The 22,248-nt window shown below is 34.7% G+C and overlaps 2 protein-coding genes across 5 annotated transcripts in view; one reads left to right on the top strand and one right to left on the bottom strand.

The window, feature by feature from the left end:
• LOC138320744 (uncharacterized) overlaps positions 1-1,753 on the bottom strand; it is a 41,835-nt gene extending 40,082 nt beyond the window's left edge. The window contains exons 1-2 of one of the 3 annotated variants that reach the window (XM_069263921.1): positions 1,614-1,753; positions 750-890 (exon numbers count right to left, since the gene is read on the bottom strand). In XM_069263921.1, coding sequence (XP_069120022.1) covers positions 750-890; positions 1,614-1,623 — 151 coding nt within the window. In that variant the 5' untranslated portion in view covers positions 1,624-1,753. Of the gene's footprint in view, positions 1-749; positions 1,029-1,557 lie in introns of those variants that run through there. The other 2 variants (XM_069263922.1, XM_069263920.1) reach the window with 2 other exon arrangements.
• Positions 1,754-1,959: 206 nt separating this feature from the next.
• The window catches only part of LOC138320747 (uncharacterized), a 29,977-nt gene continuing 9,688 nt past the window's right edge, over positions 1,960-22,248 (top strand). The window contains exons 1-2 of one of the 2 annotated variants that reach the window (XM_069263925.1): positions 1,960-2,516; positions 19,499-19,636. In XM_069263925.1, coding sequence (XP_069120026.1) covers positions 2,240-2,516; positions 19,499-19,636 — 415 coding nt within the window. In that variant the 5' untranslated portion in view covers positions 1,960-2,239. The remainder of the gene's footprint in view (positions 2,517-19,498; positions 19,637-22,248) is intronic. The other variant, XM_069263924.1, reaches the window with a different exon arrangement.

Genomic DNA, 22,248 nt, shown 5'->3' on the forward strand with positions numbered 1-22,248 from the left:
TCTCAATCGTGGTCTTGTTTTATGTAACTTTTTATCGGATATTAGATCTAGATATATCTGTTTATACTACAGTTATAGTTTTATGAACATGTGTTATGAACATGTGTACAACATAAAACAAACAGTCTCAACTGCTCATTCGAGACCATAAAATGCCATCTTGATCACCTCAGCCAAAGCACAAGGGCACGCAAATTATGACAGAAACGTTTACTAGTAAATTGATACGTATGTCATTTGAAAGTATGGGAGACCTTTTGATATGCACGTGTATATTATGACGTTTCAAGTGACTGCTCGTATTATTTTTTTCCCTATATATGTTTTAAAATTCGATTAGCCTTTTTATTATCATTATCAATATATATATACCAATTATGTGATATTTGCACGAAAAGATAGATTTTACCCAAGAAGCTAATGATAAAACAATAACGACTGACACGTGAGCGCTTTCGCCCCATTCAAGGAAGCTCTTCAGTCTGAAGATCTCCGGATCAATTGAATGGGGGGAAAGCGCTCATGTGTCAGTCGATATTGTTTTTATTTATTATATATTGTGTCCGTAAGGATTTTTAATGCAAGTATCGGTAAGCTTGTCAGAATGAAAATAATAAGAAACTAGATTTGATCGCGAACAAAAACAATAGGGATTTCCAGCCTGAATGGACGGAAATCCCTAATTATTATATGCCTTACAATGTCACTATGAATAAATTCTATCAGATAAGATGTATAGAAATGACTACCTGGCATCTCCATATTATTTGCGTCCACATATTCCTCTAGCTGAGCACAGCATTCTGTGTTATTCTGCTTTACACAATACCAGAACAGGCCTTGGGTCGTGTCAGGGGTTGATTCCGACATCCAATTGCTTGTCGTCATTCCTATTAAAGTTAGAATTAATGCCACCGTTACTAGCGTACAACTGATTCCGAGGGGCATTGGACATCCACCCACAACTTTGATGACGTTGATCAAGAACGATTTACAACACATTTTAAATTCTCGTGAAAGTTTATGTCACTTTATGTCACTTTAAAACAAATGGTTATCCTCGTAATGATAATTGGTATCCATATATAAACCACTAAATGTAGAACCTCTCTTGAATCAAGTTCTTGGTGTGTGTTTAAACAAGTATCAAGTATATTCACACAGGGAGGTAGCTATGGAATTCTATCACAAGTCTGAACATGTTTCTGCACATTTGATTAGTAAGGCAAAGAAAATATACGTTTGTTTAGGGTCACATCAGGCCAAAAAATAGGGTAGGTAGGTCGGATTTAAAAAAAATATATATAATTTTCTTGTGTCACAGATTTATTGTTATGAACTTCCATGAAATTGTTAAATGTGCATTAAACAGTAAGTTTGTATTGTTCACCACACTTTATGTTTCTATACAGTCTCTTTCTCATTTACAAATAATTGCCTTTAAATTTCGCTTATTTTCTTGTGTCAATTTTGCAATATATATATTTAATAATGGAAAATATCGCTTTATAGACTGGTAAATATACATTATATACACGCAGAATTTTTGTCAAATACCTCAACACTAAGCACTGTCACTGACCGGCACCGCAGTACTGACACAACACACTAACCATTTACCATGCTGAAAGTGGTCCACACACCAAAAGACCTAGAATATGGTGCCTGAGGTGTTAATTAATTGGTGATTGACATTCAAGATCAAATTTTCATATGCGGTTGCCGTTTTGCGTCTGTACCTCGGTTAGTTTGCCTGCGTTTGGTAAAATCTAGGTAGGGTCGGAGGACTCTAAACAAACATGTTTTTTTGGCCTAACGTAAAGTTTTAAAATAGAGCGACGCTTTGTTTTATGTGAGACAATGCATGGTATCATCGCCGTTACCGAGAAACATGCAAACATAACGGGACACAATGCCCTTCTAGGTAAATGACTCGATCAAGTTCTCGGACAGACAGATATAAATCGCACTATTCCCAAAACTAGTCAGTAGAATCATAACCTAATCGTCATCAATTGCCATATGGACTATATAACAGTACAGACATTTAATGGTTAGCTTTTCTAAAGACACATTGATTCTTGAAAGAATTCTCGACATTTGCGCATTACTGCTTTATAAGTAAAAGCAAATAACATTTGATACATGCTGAAGAAGATGACATGATAAATATCTGAGGATAACTGTTTCAACCATTGTCATATTACCAACTTTGTGTGTTTTACAACGATCTGATAAAATGACAGGGAGGACAAAAACAGAAATAGCCATCGATTGTGTCGAGCGGTTTTCGTCAGCGCCTCGCGTAATTAAAATATCGTTTGTCCTCACGAATCTAGCATTTTTACTCGTCATTGTTGGCTTTGCGACCAGTGGCTGGGTATACATCACCCGTTCAGGTCAGAAGGCAAGCGACAAGCAAGGACTATTTAACCACTGCGCAGTGGCCGGAATTTTTACGTGCTGCCAGAGTCTCAACTCGTACCTGAGTGATAACGATGTCGAATCTGTACCAGGTAAGCTTTTATGATTTAATCAAGCTAGAACATTTTTATTGTAATTATTTAAAGGGCTATTGGACTTGACAATGTCAGTTTATTAGGTTATATGCAGAACACCTGAAACGACATGTTTAATTTTTAGCTATATCTTTAAAATCAAATTATTATAGCCAAAACAATATATATATACAAAACTATCACACATTTTTTACGTCTAAATGCGAGTCGAGTATCTTCTAAAATGGTTTCGCTTATCAGATATGCCATTTAGGGCAATGTCGTGAAGAAATTAACAAATAAGAATAATTACCAAATTGAGGTACACCTCGTTTGCTATGGGCCGTACACCCGCCAAATAAAATATCAGCTATGAGCCGTGTACACCACCGAGATTTTACATTCCTCCCATAACACAAATAGATGGGTCTGGGAAGCATTTTTCTTGTGAATCTACCCTTATATATCATAATAGAGTAATGTTGTACTAAAAATATGTATTTATGGTCGATGGAAAGTTCTTTTCTGTTCTAACGACAGGCGATTTACGTTGGTATCTCCATTGGTGGTGTAGCTGCATGTTTTTTTTTTGCGACGCATCATTTATATATCATTGTGTGGCTAATATATTTGGAAACCCGTGTACCAAACGTTAGTGTCCAAAAACAACTCAAAATGCAGATAAAAGCGATAATCTAAGCTCTGTTCAAAACTCACGCTTCAGAGGGTACCTAGTTCCGGTGTCATTACCATACGGCGATAATCTCATTTGCTGAATTAAACCGATGAGAGTATTGATATAGTATTTGATTAAAACTTTAAAAATAGCACACTTGTATTTGAAGAATTCTTTATGAGACATTCCCCTATCGAAAAGTACCAATTATCAAGGACACAGCTGTAACAGCTGTGCGATCCGTTCGGTCAATCAAATTTGAAAAATCATCGTGTTGATGAGTCTAATCGTTTTAGTAATATCTAAATCTAATATTTCATTTCTATTTAAACATGTTTCTACACATGTAGTATTCCATCATAATATTTGAAATATAGTTTGATTGATATATCTTTAATTTTGATTTATTCATTGTATTGTCAGTTTGGATGATCTTCTTTATATATATATTATGTATAACATGAATGTGAAAATTACTATAATAACTTATATTTAAGCAATAAACTGTTACCAGATTGGACATACAGTTGATATGAAGCCCATCCGGAAGGAAGATAAATAGAATGGCGCCCGTTAGGGCGCCATGAATATTTATCTTTCGGACGGATGGGCTTCATATCAACTGTATGTCCAATCTGGTAACAGTTTATTACTTATATATCCATTACGATCATTCAAATTCAAAACTATACATGTATATCTTTTGAATTTCCCGCTTGCGCTAGTGTTGACGTCACCAAGTTCAATAAACGGAACAGCCATAGCATCAGATTCTGAATATAGTTCAACACAAAACGGTTTGAAACAAGCTAACAAATGAAAATTATGCGATAATATTTTTTAATACATGCTATTTTGTCAATACGATAATACCATTAGATTTCATAGACCGCACAACTTTAAAACCACTTTTAAAAATATTTGACCGTTGTGTATAGGCGTAAGTATACAGTGTATACATTCTCAGTGACGCAGCGGAAACGTCAAATATTCATACGCTTGACCAGATTGGAGTTCATAGCCAGATATTGCCCATCTGGTTTAACATAGATTAAACGGGAAACTGAAAGTAGAATGGAAATATAAAAGAAAATACCACACTAAGTAATGTTAATATTGAACAACTTCTAGAATCTTATACTGTTCCTAAATTATCCTAAATAATCTTTAAATATTGAAGGACCCCTTACAATAAATCAATTAAACAACACACTGCTAAAATGAAAAATGATAAAAGTCCTGGCTCTGACGGTTTTACAGTGGAATTTTTGAAAATATTTTGGAAGCAATTGGGACCATTTGTTTTAAGATCACTTAATTATAGTTTTAGCACATTAGAACTTTCAATAACTCAAAAACAAGGAATAATTACATGCATCACAAAAAGTAATAAACCCCGTGATAATTTAAGTAATTGGCGGCCGATAACACTTTTAAAGTTATATGTGCCGTAACTGAGATATATTTGTTTATCGGCGTATTTTTTATTGGAAATTTGATGAAATTGATAAATATTAGTTTTTAAATTATTCGCCCCATGTAGTCTACCTATAATAATTCTAAAGATGTAATTATAACGCTGCGAAGACACTGTACGGGAAATGCTTAGTCCCGCCTTCTTATGAATATTGAAACAGAGAGGTACCGAAAAGTCACGTGATCTTCATTCGGAACACATCAAAATAGATACCGATCGTAAGTGCCATGGTTGTTTTTGTTTACCTTACTGCAAAGTGAAAGTATGTTTTCGATAGGATTTTTCCGTAGAAAGTTGCAATTTGTTTCGTAATGAGAATTTATCAGAATAAGCATCAGCTAAGAGCGATATAAATAATGTCGTTTGTGGTAATTGTCACGAATAAAAATTACGAAGAATGGCGGGGCACCATAGGGGTAATTCTTTACGAAATATAAGGGAACATTAGCTGTCAAACAAGCCAACTATTATATAATTTAGTGAAGCTGTTATAAATCATTTAAATCTCAGTATACCGTGGTATACAAATGCCGAAGTCACAATAAACTTCCATGCTCATCTGGTAGAAAACTAAATGGTGACTTATCCGACTGTACAGTGCATGTAAATGTTACATCTGTATGCATTATAGAGTTGTGTATGTATACGTATATCATAATTACCGATAATAAGTGTAAGCAAGCACACAACACACAACTATACATTCGCAGAAAATTCGGCCCAATTGTAAGTCTGGAGACTTACTTTATTATATGTATATATGAGTAGAGGCATTACATATAAATATGCTAACTGATGTTTTACGCAATTCCATCAAAATTATCTCCCCCTGAATGTACCTGTACATTGTATTTACAAAGAAATGCCCTTTTACCCCATGGCTACAGAAAATTTGAGTTACTGTTCAGATCAGGTATATAATATATTATAATATTACTCTAATACAAAAAGGGATGAAAGGGCAATTACCAATATATATAATACATGTATAATGAATCTGTATTATAAATACAGTGTTGTATATGAATTAATTACAGTGAAAAAATAGCATTAAACATTATATATACATGTACATGTATATATAGTTATAATATGCAAGTTAACATACAGGTATAAATATGAAGAAAAAAAACAAATTAAAGAAAAATTTATCCTGCACAAGTAGGTGTGCTGTGTAATGTTCTACTTATAAAAAAGTGTAGCAGCTTGTGCTAACCACATCCTAGATATTTATAGTTATTTATAGGGAGGGATAGGTGGGTGCAGAATGAAATAAAATCTCTGTGAAAAAAACCCACCTGCAGTCGTCATTGGAATCAGAATTGGACTGAGGCTAAAGATGACTGACCAATGAAAAAAGATACGCAAACGTATCGGTCAAACTTGTGTCAAGGTTGCTGAACCGTGGGGTGACCATAACTCGGGTCTTGGCCTACCAGGCAACAAATATAAAAGCATACAATACCGTGTTTATACAACGAAATATACATGTTTATTTATGTATATAAACATACCTGTATGAGGGTAGCTAATTAATATAATTAACCATTTTGAATCAAAATATACAAATCGAAGGTTTTATTGTAGTGGATTAGCAGTGGTCGACCCAGTCCAATCCCGCTATAGGTATATATATATATATTGCTGTTCCTTGTTTTCTGCACCCATTATTTTTACATTGGCTGTCACCAGTCTTTTTGGCAATCCTTTTCACTCAATTTGAATTATCATCGACATCAACTGTTTCATCTCTTTCGAATTCTGTCTCATTTCACTGTTTTCGTACTCAGACCAATTTCCAGGAACCCTTTCGAAGATATTAAACGTGGAGGTCCAGATACATGTTTTCATGAACTCTGGATATTACTGGTCCACTGAAATCAACATGGAAAATTTTATGGATTTTAATGGATGTAATCTTATTTCTCATACATTAGGATAGCATGTCATATCAGTACTTTACATAGGCTGAACTTACACAATCTTTGTTTTGTTAAAAACAAGCAAATTCGTGGAATTTATATCCCCGATTTTGTTAATCAAAGGCCAATAATTCTGCCAAAAAGGGTCCAATGAAAGTGTCAATCAAACTTGGCCAAAGTCCGAAGACATTAAACCATGTTACAAAGTTTTCGAGAAAAGCAAGTAATATTTTTGAGAGTTACTGAACGGAAACAGACGAAAATGTCATTTTTCATTATTCAAATGGCCATAACTCTGCCAAATAGGGTCCGTCTAATTGAAGTCCTGATCGAATTTAAGCAAGGCCCTAAAATATTTATCCAGGTTCCCAATTTTCAAGAATATCCGGTAATATTTGTGAGAGTTATTGAACACAAACTGACAGAAATGACATTTTTCATTAACCTGACAGAAATGACATTTTTCATTAACCTGACAGAAATGACATTTTTCATTAACCAAAGGGCCATAACTCTGCCAAATACGGTCCGATGTGCTGAGCGAATTCATTCAAGCCCTTGGTACATTTGACCATGTGACCAAGTTTGAAGAAAATCAGTTAATATTTAATTATTACAGTTATTGTACCGAAATGGCAGAAACTGACTTTTTTTTTTATTTAAGCAAAGGGCCATAACTCCGCTAAATTAGGTCCATTGAAAGTCGCGATCGAAACTGGCAGAGCCCTTAAAGCATTTAAACTTGTCACCAAGTTTGAAGAAAATCGGTTTACATTTGTAACAGTTATTGCACGGAAACAAAGTGTAACAGATAGACAGACAGACAAACCCAAATTAATGTCCCCGTTTCGGAGAAAGCGGGGGATAAAAAAAGTATCAATATATACCTTAAGCTATGAATTAATCGGTGCTGATGAATCTTCTGATGAAATTTCCAATTTTATACCATACAAAGACATGTAAGGTGGTCTGAAGGTAGTCCCTTTGTCAGGTGTTGATATCATATTGGATGGAGGGGCCTGTCTCACGTTACTATAGCTATCATAGCTAAAAGAAAAAACATACATGTACATGAACAACTATATAGTATTGTAACAGGTTGAGAGTAGTGAGCACATGCTGCAGCAGCACTTGAACCTGTGACCCCTGACTTACTGGTCCGCAGCTCTATATAGCAAAACGGAAATTCCCCCTAACGCGAAGGTAGAAGGCAACCGTATCACTATCCATATGTACAATAAAACCTGCTACAGCATCAAACATGTACAGAGATATTGTATTAATGTAAATGAAAAGATGTAGAAGCTCTATATAGCAAAATATAAACAACAATAAACTAGTAAATCTACTGGAAACCATCTCTAATGGTACCTTCTCTCACATATTACTGGTGGGTGATTTCAACTGTAAAGAAATCGACTGGAATACCAACACAACCTCTGTAGGTGAGGCACATATCGCCACGAGGTTGTTGGAGGTAACAAGGGACTGCTTTTACACCCAACATGTCAAAAGACCGACAAGAATTAGGGAGAATCAGATTCCATCTTTACTCGACCTCATCCTAACAAATGAAGAAGGAATGATTACAAACATCAAGTTCAATCCAGGTCTAGGCAAAAGTGATCACCTAATGTTAGAATTTGACATGTTATGCTATGCTGAAATCCTATTAACATTTGAAATTCTATTAACAAAGAGTTGGCTGAACACGCATCAGAAGATACTACAAATATGGATGCGGATGAACATTGGACACACCTTATGAATATTTTATCTACCAGTATCGAAAAACATGTACCATTATACAAGAGGCGATCCAATGATATCCGCAAACCATATATCAATAAAGATGCAATATCTACTGTAAAGAAGAAACACCAAGAATGGACAAAGTATCTCCACTGCAAAACAGACAACAACTATCAACCATACAAAATTGCCAGGAACAAAGCCACAAGACTGTTGCGATTATCACAAAGATCTTACGAAAAATCCATAGCTGAAAACATAAAGGATAGCCCAAAACTCTTCTGGAACTATGTCAGATCAAAAACAAAGACAAAATCTACCATCACCAGAGTCAATAATCCAAATGGAGACCTAACAGAAACAGATAAAGAAACAGCCGAAGTTATGAACGATTTTTTTTGTCAGTGTATTTGTGGAAGACGGGAATACCAATTTACCCCCGTTACCCAGGAGGAATATAACGAGTCCACTGATAGATTTTGAAATCACGGAGGAAATAGTACTAAAGGCACTATCTAAGCAAAAACCAAATAAATCACCTGGTCCGGACGGAATTCATCCGAAACTTCTACTAGAAACAAAGGACATCATAGTAAAGCCTTTAACCTCACTTTTCAAAAAATCAATAGAAGAAAGTGTAGTGCCAAAACAATGGACCACAGCAAATGTTTGCCCAATACACAAGAAAGGATCAACAAAGGATCCAAATAACTATCGTCCTATTAGTCTGTCATCTGTACCCTGTAAAATCTTGCAGAGAATAATACGTGACAATATCATGGAACACCTAAAGATCAACAATTTAGTGTCACCAGAACAACATGGATTTACGCCAGGCAAGTCTTGCACAACACAGCTCCTGGAGGTATTAGAACACTGGACACAGGCCCTTGACAACAACAACAACATCGATGTTATTTATTTGGATTTTAGTAAAGCCTTTGACAAAGTGTCCCATAGACTCCTCATATACAAATTAAAATCCTATGGAATTGGAGGCAAAATTCTGTCATGGATTCAACAATTTCTGTCGGGACTACAACAAAAGGTTATTATAAATGGAACAAGCTCCAAAACCAAAAAAGTAAAAAGCGGTGTACCTCAAGGAAGTGTACTCGGGCCCATACTATTTCTAATTTATGTCAATGACATCCCAGAGGTAGTGAATTGTGTTACCAAACTATTTGCGGATGATACCAAATTGTATTCAAAAATCAACACATTACAGGACTGTGAAGAGCTACAGAGAAATATTGACAGGATCTCCGATTGGACTGACCTCTGGTTAATGAAACTAAATAAAGAAAAATGCAAGCATATGGAAATTGGAAATATCCCCATTAACAGACAATACACCATAAAGGACGGCGACAACAGAATACGACTTGGGAAAACCAACAGTGAAAAAGATCTGGGAGTCACAATAGATAATACCCTGAAGTTTACAAATCAAGTGAATAAAGCTTCAACAAAGGGAAACCAAATCATGGGTATCATTTTTAGAACATTCACGTATCTTGACAACCAAACTATTAAAACACTGTATAAGACTCTGGTTAGACCTCATTTGGAATACTGTTCTGTCGTTTGGTCTCCTTGGATAAAAAAAAGATATAAAAACCATCGAAAATGTCCAACGAAGAGGCACAAAAAGACTAGTAAACCTCAAAGATCTCTCCTATCCGGACCGATTGAAGACCCTGGGTATCCCAACACTTATAGAATATAGAAGACTGAGGGCCGATATGGTGGAGACCTTCAAAATTATCAACAAAATCGATATTGTTACCAGTGAGAACATGTGTACTCCAATGAGACACACAGGTACAAGAGGTCATAATAAAAAAACTCTACAAGAAACCCTTTCGTCTCAACTCGGCAAGAAATGTTTTCAGTAACAGGATAGTGGAGTCCTGGAATTCTCTCCCTGTTGATGTGGTCAATGCTGAAAACCTGAATATTTTCAAAAATAGGCTAAACAAGCACTGGAAAAACCACGCCACGAAATTTTCACCATCAACCTAGGAAAGACATTATATTATACATAAACCTAGGACATACTATTAAGAATTTAAGCAATCATTTTAAATATTTTACCATTATTGTAAATATCACTATACATCTTTACAAGCCGTTTGTGGCTTCCCAATGATGTTGGACTGATGAGAAACTGATGATAAATTACAGGGACACGCTAAAGATTTTAAGCATTCTATGGCTATATTTTACATCTAAGAAAGTGTCATATCAATCACATTCAAACTTTATTGACATTACCATGCTCACTGTACGGTAGATTACCCCTAATCGGGCCCCACAATCTCTATAAACACCATCTGCATTGTCAGAGTCATTTCCACTCAAAAAGTAAATACATGTCCACACTTATCGATACACGAGAGCGAAAAGCGATGATCGCGTTATTTGCTGTAGTCATCTAAGATCTATGTCACAAGTACTGTTAACGATAACGATACTCACATGGCGAGGAGGAAAGCTGCTAACTTCAAGATGGAACTGGATCGAGGTTTTCTCTTTCTTTCACCGAATTCCAACGCTAGATGTTTTCGCCGATAACCACTTTGCTTTCAAGGCGCTGTTGTTGATATTCTAGTTTGCTTTCCTTCTTCTCAGATGGCTTTACGTATGACGGCCTTCCACGCTTTCGTTTTGAAGTGGGGGAAGCCATATTGTTTTTGTTTGTGGCCTGCTGCTTTTGTCACGCATGCGCTGACAACATTAAGTGAGCGGAACCTATGATTTTTAGCAGTACTGCCAAAAATCGAATTATTAATTTTGTAATTTAATTACTTTTAAACCAGTAACTTATTTGCATCGTAATTAATTAACGAAAAGTTCATAACTTTTAATGTTTATTAATATATATATAACTCTGCTATATTCGCGTCAGAGCTAGTTACGGCACATATAACTTTAAAGGATTTGTGCAGCCAAAGTTTTTTTTTTTTTTTTGATAATACGTCAGGATATTGCTTTGGATGAATGAAAAATTAAGTCCCACCCAACGAATCGCCTAGCTTTTAGCGCTATCGGTTGGTTTTGGTCGTGATTTACGGGCAGTGTCGACTACGGTTCAGAGATAATGAGCTAGGCGGTCACGTGGTCTTGTGATGCCACAGTAGTCCGCGGCTACACAAGGTAAGCCTAGTACTATACATCTATACAGCACATACACGTATACGTTAGATCTACAATTTGAGCTTTTCGAGTAAATGGTTATTCTAGCTTTATGATTAAGATACTTTCAGTTTCAAAACATTCCATTTACACCATTTCAAACATTCAAACAAGAATATATCTAACTTTAGATTAGATAATCAGTCCAATTCGATAGCGATATCAATATGATGTTCGGATCAGTCTTGACTGAGATTTAGATAGCATATTATGTAAATTTCTGTGTAATAAAAAACAGTATAATGTAACGCTATCTTTTTACGAGTAAAATCCCAAAATTTAGCATGAATATATCTAGAATCCATGTTTTTATTTCAAACTTCTGCCACAACGATGCAAACACGGCACAGTTTTTGAGTAAAAATAAAATTTGGACGGTTATCAGTTATGTGATATTGGAGTAACAGTACCGAACTTATACCGAAAATAATATGTATATCTATATTGTTGCCTTTGAAACTTTAACGTTTACTAAAAAGCAGAAATACATCAATGATATTTCTGATATATGTTTCTTAATTACAGTATAAGTGAAGATTTAAATTCATTATTTCAAAATCATACTAAATCCTTAAAATAGTATATTCATTGTCGATCCTTTTGTATATCATACCGAAATTTAATAGTATGATATATGAACATTTATCGTATAATCCAAAAAGTAACCACATATAGTGTTCAAATGAAAAATGAAATTACTTGTATACAGGCATTATAAATAGATATAATATCTTGTACCTTTTCAAAAATATACTAAGTGATATTAAAATAAGTATATTTATATATAATTAGTGTGGTAATGCTGTAACCCTTCTTGTATGACTATACATGTAGATTCGAAACGGTGAAAATACATGCTTAGAAGTTTTACTAATACCTTAGAAATTACAGAAGATTGCTATATAGATATGCCACGATTCCGTAATTACAGTATTAGACTGGAATGATGTTTAAAGTTTAATCTTTAGTTGAAATAGTTCTTAGAACCAGTTTTGTTTCTGAATAAGTCAACTTCCATTATTGTTTTACCTGTGTACGACATATATATATTCTAGGTATGATCAGGGATATTTTATTTCCATTTGCTTTTACATCTTCATTTTAAAAATGGAGGTGACAATAAAAAACCTAGAGCATAGATGTACAGGGTTTCCATAATTCAAATCACAATCCAATTAACAGATGTCCTATCCTGATTGACAGTAAGACAATAGCAAATACCCGATATAATCCACCGAATAGCAAATTGCCTGCGGCCAGGTAATTACAAGTGAGTTCGATGAATGGCGTTGTGCACAGGTAAACAACATCCTGGTACTGGTATTACATAACCATCAAACTAAAGGCATGGCTAATTATATATCTATATCGGAGTATCTACTCGTATATCGATTAAAAATTGAAAGCGACCGCACGGTCTGAAAAAAATAGTTTGTTTTGTTTAATATCTCAATATTTAGATCTTTTATAATATCAAAAACAAATTCTTTCTACCATATGTTGAAACGTTTTACGGTATTGTAATAAATGTATCTCAATTTCTTCGGTTAACAATACACAACACAATGTTTGTAATGATCAATCATCTTTAATCAAGGATTTCTTAAATTGCTACATGTACGTAAAATTTCATTTTACAGTCACAAACTTTGTAATTCACAATGTATCAAAGATACAGACTATAGGACAATATTATCTAATTAAAGCTTATTCGTTGCTGAACTCCTCGACAAAAAATCCGAAACTTTTATTTCTGTGTGGATTTTTTTTCTATATTACATGAAGATACCTGCTATTAGAGCATAAATTAGAGTATTTGAAACATCGAATTTCACTCTTTTAGTTATTTACATTCGAGCCAAAGTTATTATACGATTAACATCACTCAAAAGTAATCATAAAAAATCGTTGATCGGCTTTTCCTGTGACCGTCGATGTAAGTGTGATAGCACATCAGTTAAAGTACAGCTATAAGCCACGGACTATTGTGACGTCACACGGTTTAGAGCTAGAAAATATGCATAATCGGGCGGCCAGAATTTTGGACCTCGATATCGACTTCTTAGGGGTTATTCCGGTCGCGCGCGGCACGGAGAGGTTTCTACACGTGCTAATAAAGCCATTTCCAGCATAAACTGAAATTTTCATTTTTGACTGCACAAATCCTTTAAATAATATATACAAATTAAGCATCAGACGCAATAGCAGAACGATTCAAAAAGATAATCAGTAAATTAATTAGCAATGATCAAATTGGTTTATCCCTGGAAGATATATTGGTGAAAACACAAGGTTAATATATGATGTTATGCAATATACAGAGGAAAATAATATACCGGGACTTTTACTTTTAATAGATTTTAAAAAAAGCTTTCGACTCTGTATCCTGGAACTTTATTGATAAAACTCTAAAATACTTTAATTTTGGTCCTACAATAATCAAATGGATAAAACTCTTTAGAAATGATATACAGTCAGCAGTAAATATTGGGGGAAATCTCTCCAACTTTCTACATATAGAGCGAGGCTGTCGTCAAGGTGACCCCGTCTCTTCATATATTTTTATTTTATGTGCAGAAATTTTATCCATACTACTAAGAAATAATGAAAATATTAAAGGTATACTATTACACGAAGATAAAATTCTATTATCTCAATTTGCTGATGACACGTCTGTTATTTTAGATGGCTCAAAAAAATCTTTAGATCAAACTCTCAAATCACTAAATTTCTATGCTAATATATGTTTAAAATGAATTTCTCCAAGACCCAGGTAATTTGAATTGGCAGTATGAAGTACAGTAATAATGCATTTAATTTTAATTACTTAAAACTTAAAATGGGGAACCACATGCTTTAATCTATTGGATTTTGAATATGATGTAGATCTAAGCAGAATAATCCAACTGAATTTCGACAAAAAACTTACAAAACTAAAATAACTAATATCAATTTGGAACAAAAACAAGAGGCCCAAAGGGCCTTAACGGTCATCTCCCTACTTTGGCAATAGTAAAATTGATTATATATGGTGTCACTTTGTCAGGACCGTGTCAGGATCATTTTCAATTTCTTTCAACAAATTTTATTTCAAACAAGAGGCCCAAGGGCCTTAACATATAGGAAATTAATTAGATATAGTGTCATGGTAGCCATCTTCGATTTGTGATCAACCAGAGATATAGCAATACTTTGTGGGGACCATGTCAGGATCATTTCATGCAAGTTTCAGTCAAATCGCACCAGTAGAACTTGAGAAGAAGTTCAAAATGTGTTTTCAAGATGGCTGCTGTGGCGGCCATCTTGGATTTCGGATCGACCCGAAAAATAACAACACTTTGTCAGGACCATGTCAGGATCATTTCATGCAAGTTTCAGCCAAATCGCACCAGTAGAACTTGAGAAGAAGTTCAAAATGTGTTTTCAAGATGGCGGCTGTGGCGGCCATCTTGGATTTCGGATCGACCCGAAAAATAACAACACTTTGTCGGGACCATGTCAGGATCATTTCATGCAAGTTTCAGTCAAATCGCACCAGTAGAACTTGAGAAGAAGTTCAAAATGTGTTTTCAAGATGGCGGCTGTGGTGGCCATCTTGGATTTCAGATCGACCCGAAAAATAACAACACTTTGTCAGGACCATGTCAGGATCATTTCATGCAAGTTTCAGCCAAATCGCACCGGTAGAACTTGAGAAGAAGTTCAAAATGTGTTTTCAAGATGGCGGCTGTGGCGGCCATCTTGGATTTCGGATAGACCCGAAAAATAACAACACTTTGTCGGGACCATATCAGGATCATTTCATGCAAGTTTCAGCCAAATCACACTAATAGAACTTGAGAAGAAGTTCAAAATGTGTTTTCAAGATGGCGGCTGTGGCGGCCATCTTGGATTTCGGATCGACCCAAAAATAACAACATTTTGTCAGGACCATGTCAGGATCATTTCATGCAAGTTTCAGTCCAATTGCACCGGTAGAACTTGAGAAGTTCAAAATGTGTTTTCAAGATGGCGGCTGTGGCGGCCATCTTGGATTTCGGATCGACCCGAAAAATAACAACACTTTGTCGGGACCATGTCAGGATCATTTCATGCAAGTTTCAGCCAAATCGAACCAGAAGAACTTGAAAAGAAGTTCAAAATGTGTTTTCAAGATGGCGGCTGTGGTGGCCATCTTGGATTTCGGATCGACCCAAAAATAACAACATTTTGTCAGGACCATGTCAGGATCATTTCATGCAAGTTTCAGTCCAATTGCACCGGTAGAACTTGAGAAGTTCAAAATGTGTTTTCAAGATGGCGGCTGTGGCGGCCATCTTGGATTTCGGATCGACCCGAAAAATAACAACACTTTGTCGGGACCATATCAGGATCATTTCATGCAAGTTTCAGCCAAATCACACTAATAGAACTTGAGAAGAAGTTCAAAATGTGTTTTCAAGATGGCGGCTGTGGCGGCCATCTTGGATTTCGGATCGACCCAAAAAATAACAACACTTTGTCAGGACTATGTCAGGATTATTTCATGCAAGTTTCAGCCAAATCGCACCGGTAGAACTTGAGAAGAAGTTCAAAATGTGTTTTCAAGATGGCGGCTGTGGCAGCCATCTTGGATTTCGGATCGACCCGAAAAATAACAACACTTTGTCGGGACCATATCAGGATCATTTCATGCAAGTTTCAGCCAAATCACACTAATAGAACTTGAGAATAATTTCAAAATGTGTTTTCAAGATGGCGGCTGTGGCGGCCATCTTGGATTTCGGATCGACCCGCAAAATAACAACACTTTGTCGGGACCATTACAGGATCATTTCATGCAAGTTTCAGTCAAATCGCACCAGAAGAACTTGAGAAGAAGTTCAAAATGTGAAAAGTTAACGCACGGCGCACGGCGGACAGCGGACGGCGGACGACGACGGACGAAACATGACGACTATAGGTCATCCTGACCCTTCGGGTCAGATGACCTAAAATTCTTACACCACAAATAGCTGTAATAAAAACCTTACTAATATCCCAGTTCAACCACTTATTTATATCGCTTCCAAATCCTGATAACTTGTATATTAAACAAATTAATTGTCTGTGCTTTGATTTTTTTTATGGAATGGTAAACCGGATCAAATTAAAAGAGATGTAATTATCAAAATATATGAGGAAGGGGGGCTTAAAATGATTCATCTAAAATATTTTATAACTGCTCTAAAAGTATCTTGGATAAGAAGAATTTATTGTAAAGAAGTAAACTGGGATATTGTTCTAAGATCTCTATTCGACAAACAAAAATTAGCGAATACTGGATTTGAACATTGAAAAAAAAACTACCTAAAAATTGCAAAAAATATTTTGGAGAGATGTTCTAGATGCTTGGTGTATGACCTTAAGTTCAAGTAATATTTACAAAACAAAAATATTTAGAAAACCGTATTTGGTTTAATAGTGAAATCAGAATAAATCATAAAGTTATTTTTAAGAAGTCATGGTATGAAAAGGGTGTTATATTTATCTATAACATTTTGAAAACAGACAAATCCATATACATTCTAGAAGAATTTCGTGAAATGTATAATATTCAGACAAATTCTAGAATATCAGGGTATATAAATGCCATTGAACATGCCATCAGAAACAATCAACAAAGTTTTGACTCTGAAAACAATATAACTCTTCCGAACATACCAATAAACCTCAAATTGATTTTAAGTTGCAATAAAGGTGTTCAAAATATATATAATGTTTTAATTAAAAATGAAGTTATACCTACTGACTGCTCAAAATAAATGGAATCAAAATTTTGAAATTGATCGGGATGGATGGGGAAATATTTATAAACAACCTTTTAATGATACCACTAGCTCTAAGCGTCAATGGTTACAATTCCGAATAAATCACAGAATACTAACTACAAAAACATTTCTATTAAGAATTGGTAAATCAAACAACAATCTATGTACATTTTGTAAAACACATCCAGAAACAATCACTCATATATTTTGGGACTGTGAAAATGTATCAAATTTGATTGAACAATTAGAATTTCTATAATTACTAATAATTCAAGTCTTAATTTTGAAAAACAGGATTTTATCTTCGGCAAGATAGTACAAATACTAATTTCCATATTGAAAACATGATACTGCTTCTAGTAAAACAATACATTTACAACTGCAAATGTCTAGGAAAAGAACTCAATTTAAACAGTCTTAAAAAATCATATTAAATTTTAACTAAAAGCTCAAAGGATTATAATATCCAACAGTAATTTAAAGCGGAAATCACAAGCACTTGCAGAATTAAAAAAATGGTTAATGTATAAACAGTAATATTTTAAAAATTATTGAAAGAGATGTGACCTAGGTTTACATCCCTTCCCCCCCCCCCTTTTTTTTTATCTATTTTTGTTCTGTCTTTGGTGTAATTTTTTATCAAGAGTTGTCTCCCCTAGTTCACTTTCTCACTACATCAATCGCGTCATCTCTGAGTAATTTCTCCGAAGATTACCGGAAATTTCTCCGATGGGTAGGGATATTACTCTTGATAGATCTTTTATGTGAATGGTAGTATGTGGGTATTTGTTACGTTAATAAGTTACTTGTAAATACATGTATGTACATACGTTAAAATATTCAATTTGAAATAACTCTACAAATCTAACTTCTACTGTACTTGTCTTTCATGTATATTTTCATCACAGATTTCAATGATTAGGTAGCTTTTTTTGTTGAATTTTACTGTTATAACTATATTTTCTAAATAACGCATGCGGAAACGCTAACCGGTATGTATATACATGTATACACTAAACAACATACAAGGCAGTGGATACATATTAGTTCCTCAATCATTTCTTCATTTTCAAAATAGTACGTGCTGCCGCTATAAGATGATTGAAAAACTATGGTTTAGATTGTTATCTTTTCTCTTCCTACCTTATTTTCTCCTTCGTAACGTCTCCCTTGACACCGCCTGACACGAGGTAGGATTTGAAATTCTTGGGACTATCAAAATTAAGCGATCTTGATCCGTTTCCATAAGGAAAGGTTAACTAGGTTCGAACAATAAAACAACTAAAATATCGTGTGTATACATTTGTGTGTTGTCATGAAAATGACTTTAGACTTAAGAAATGATATCTTAAGAACTACTATCAACTGCCATGCATATTGTTTCAAGCGTTCCATATGCGTATAGCTATACCATGGCCAGTCCGCAGCGTTTCCGCATGCGTAATTATAGCAGTAACATTCAACAAGAAAAGGTCACCAAATCATAGAAATATGTGATAATTTTTATGAAATGAATCCAGTTTTATTTCTGTCTCTCGTTAAGATATATATCTGTTTGAATATACGACAAAATCATACTTTTCAACCATGATATGACATACCCTTCTAAATTGTGCGCGAAATACAGGACAAAGTATAATACAATAAAACATCATTTTTTCTTCTACGCATTGGTGAAACACTCTATTGTTCCATGGGCAACTTGTATTTTTGGATTATTGGCCGTGAGTTGAACACCGAGCAAATATTTATCACGTACATTATTATGTACGCACCCCTAGACGACATTTTCTATGTAAAAGAAGCGTTTCCACGAGCGTAAATAGCGTAGCCCGGTTTGTACGATGTTTGATAAATTAAGCTTTATAACCTCCAAAATTGCGATAGTGTCGTGCAATAGCCCTTGATTCGTAATTATGTTATTATTAAGTAACGTAAATTGTGATGTTGCTGTCTCTGATTATTATTTTGATATTGCAATTGACAAAATTAGGAAAAAATCGATATGTCCCATCCGCTGGTTACCAAAATGATGTAAGCACTAAAATTAGAAATGTACTATTGGGTGTTTATGTCACAATTCAATTTAATTCAAATCTTTTATTTCTCACAGATACATATATTTATCGACTTTATGCTTTATGGAATGAAAGGCATAATTAAATAATCTTTTCCATTTGTTACAGCGTGGTTTCAATTTACTAGGGCGATTGTTGGCATGGGGGTTACCACTTCATTTATAGCCACAGTAATATTATATATGCACTCTTTTGGAGATTTTGATTTCCTCAGGCGTCCCTACTCAATCATCTCTTACATCAGTGGTAAGTATGAACAAACAAACAAACAAAAAATACATTAAATATCACAAACAGTCGAAATACAGAACAAGTTATCTGCAGTTTTCATATATAACGCTGTAAAAACTCGTTTTCATTTTTACATACATTTAGATTAGCAAATAAGGTCTGTAGGGAAGTTTCAAATTTCCTACATGTACATCGACACACGCGTGTTGTCAATCAACAAAGCAAATATCAAGTGCCTGATCTTTACTTATTTCATTGCTCAATTGAAGGATGTGTACGGTGACTGATTTAGGCCATATAAAAATATTTGTACACAATTTTACCGTACCATCGAATTAAATTCACAAAAGTTGCTTATCAGAATTAATGCATCCCGAAAAAATTCCGTGGCACTATATCTTATATGGAATGAAGTAATCATTGCACATGCAACAAAGGCGAAATAAATTATTTTATGTTATTTTTTGTGTTAATTAGGCATATATATACACGATTAAACACCAATTCTTGTTCAAATGATGAATATCATTTATGCTCTGTCGGCGGTGGAGCATCTTTAAGCAAATGGAACTACATATCTTCACCGAATACACGTCCAAAGACCTTGACTCAAATGTCTTAAAATGTGTACAAAATTTTATGAAATTAAGTCATTGTACAAATTGTGAAGATTATAAGTAAAATGACATGCATGTTAATTTGTAATTTGTATTTGTTATACTAAAATGTTTAAATGCTATTTGTGTTTTATACGCTGTTGTTTGTTATTTCAAAAACAATTATACTTAAATCAGAGAACGTATCTAGGCAAGGGTAAGATTCACTTTCCGAATAGATAAGTATCACGTGGTGTGCATATTTGTAGTCGTCGATATTTCAATGTGTGGGATTTTTGGTGTTTGATTTCATGGAAGAGGAAAATGAACCATTGTAAGTAAAAGCAATTAATTGTGGGCGTGCTACCTATTGTTTGCGATAGTGTGAGTTTATTTGTCGGACTGGTGAATTGTTTCCGGAATGGGAATACGTAATATATTCCGCCACAATATTACCAGAAAGTTGTGTTTAAACGCAAGACTATTTTCAACAATTGATACCTAATGTAATAGATACGTGTATGATTTACTAATAATATATTATAGCTACACCTATTTCTGTTGTGAAAGCGTTGAAATGACCCAGGGAACAATGTTTTACGTGTTACCAAAGATCTGTAGAAGCATATATTAACAGGACAACAAAACGTCTGCTGGGATACTTTTTCTTTGATAGCTCAGAAAAGAATCGAGGTAGAACTAACATATTATCGATATTAAAGCTGACAATGCAAGTTAAAATGTATTTAATTGAGATTTTTTTTTAAATAAGTACACTTGTGTTTCAAGAATCATTTATGAGACATCCCTCTCTAGAGGTCAGCCATTTATGGTTTTCTCTCTATCTGTATTCCGTTGCTATATAAAACGCGTGAATTGACACACGTGCGCGCAGTCTATACACGTTCACACACAGCTAGCAGTTGTCCACTGTATATCACCTACTAATACGTAAACAAAACTCTTACCTGTAAAGCTGTATGGGGCTTGTTTTTAGCAACAAAACACGTCAACTCCTCTAAGCTGACATTTACATATTGGTACAAAATGATATTTTTACACAAGTAAATAAAAATCCAAATAATAAACCGTCTACATATCTCCACGTATATTATCGTAACCGATGTACTCGACTGGCCATGTCCACGTGACTACCTGTCCCAAATAAGCGGCAACTACCAAGGACACACACGTTTTGGACATATTTTGGGATTTAGCTGACATCACAGTCATGTATTACTTCAATGCAACCTTGTCGGGTGAATGCAGTGTTTCTTTGCAGTTTGACATTGTTATTTGCAATATCGGGGCATGTGTATCTGAGAAAGCTATGTCTAGAATGACGCATAGGGGGTTGATCAGTGAAGGTAACTAAGCAGAGCAAAAAGAAAAAAATGACTGCTACTTCCTTGCATACAACACTGTCATATATGGGGGTTGTCTCAGTTTTTGGAAAAAAAATATTTCATTATACTGTATATATATATTTTTAGGTCATCTGACCCGAAGGGTCAGGATGACCTATAGTCATCGTGATTTGTCCGTCGTCGTGCGCCGTGCGCCGTCCGTCGTGCGTAAACTTTTTCCTTTAAGGATGTACACCTCTGAGAAGTCAAAATTTTCTTGTATTAAACATTTTTTCTCTTATAGATTTTTGGAAAAAGGAGTTCATACCATAAAAGAAAATGGAAGAAAAAACATATGTCCGTGTGCTCGTTTTTCAGCTTTTGTCACTCAAAGACACCTAGTTGACAAAATATTGGATTTTATGGGAATTTTGACCATATAAGATAGAGATTAAAGCCATAATTTCCTTATGAGGTGTTTGATATGTATGGATGTCTGTATAATTAATTTTCTGGTAGTCTTCTTTAAAAATATACCAGTTTTGGTCAATTAGACCAATATTTTTTCTCAGAATAACAACATATGCTACCCCTACCCCTTAATTTTGTGCTACAAAATGCACCATTTTCAGCCATTTTTGCCAAATTTAACCCTTTATAGAAAACGTTCTGGTATTAAACTTTT

Source organism: Argopecten irradians, chromosome 4 (genome assembly GCF_041381155.1).
Source record: "Argopecten irradians isolate NY chromosome 4, Ai_NY, whole genome shotgun sequence".
In the NCBI taxonomy this organism is placed as follows: domain Eukaryota; kingdom Metazoa; phylum Mollusca; class Bivalvia; order Pectinida; family Pectinidae; genus Argopecten; species Argopecten irradians.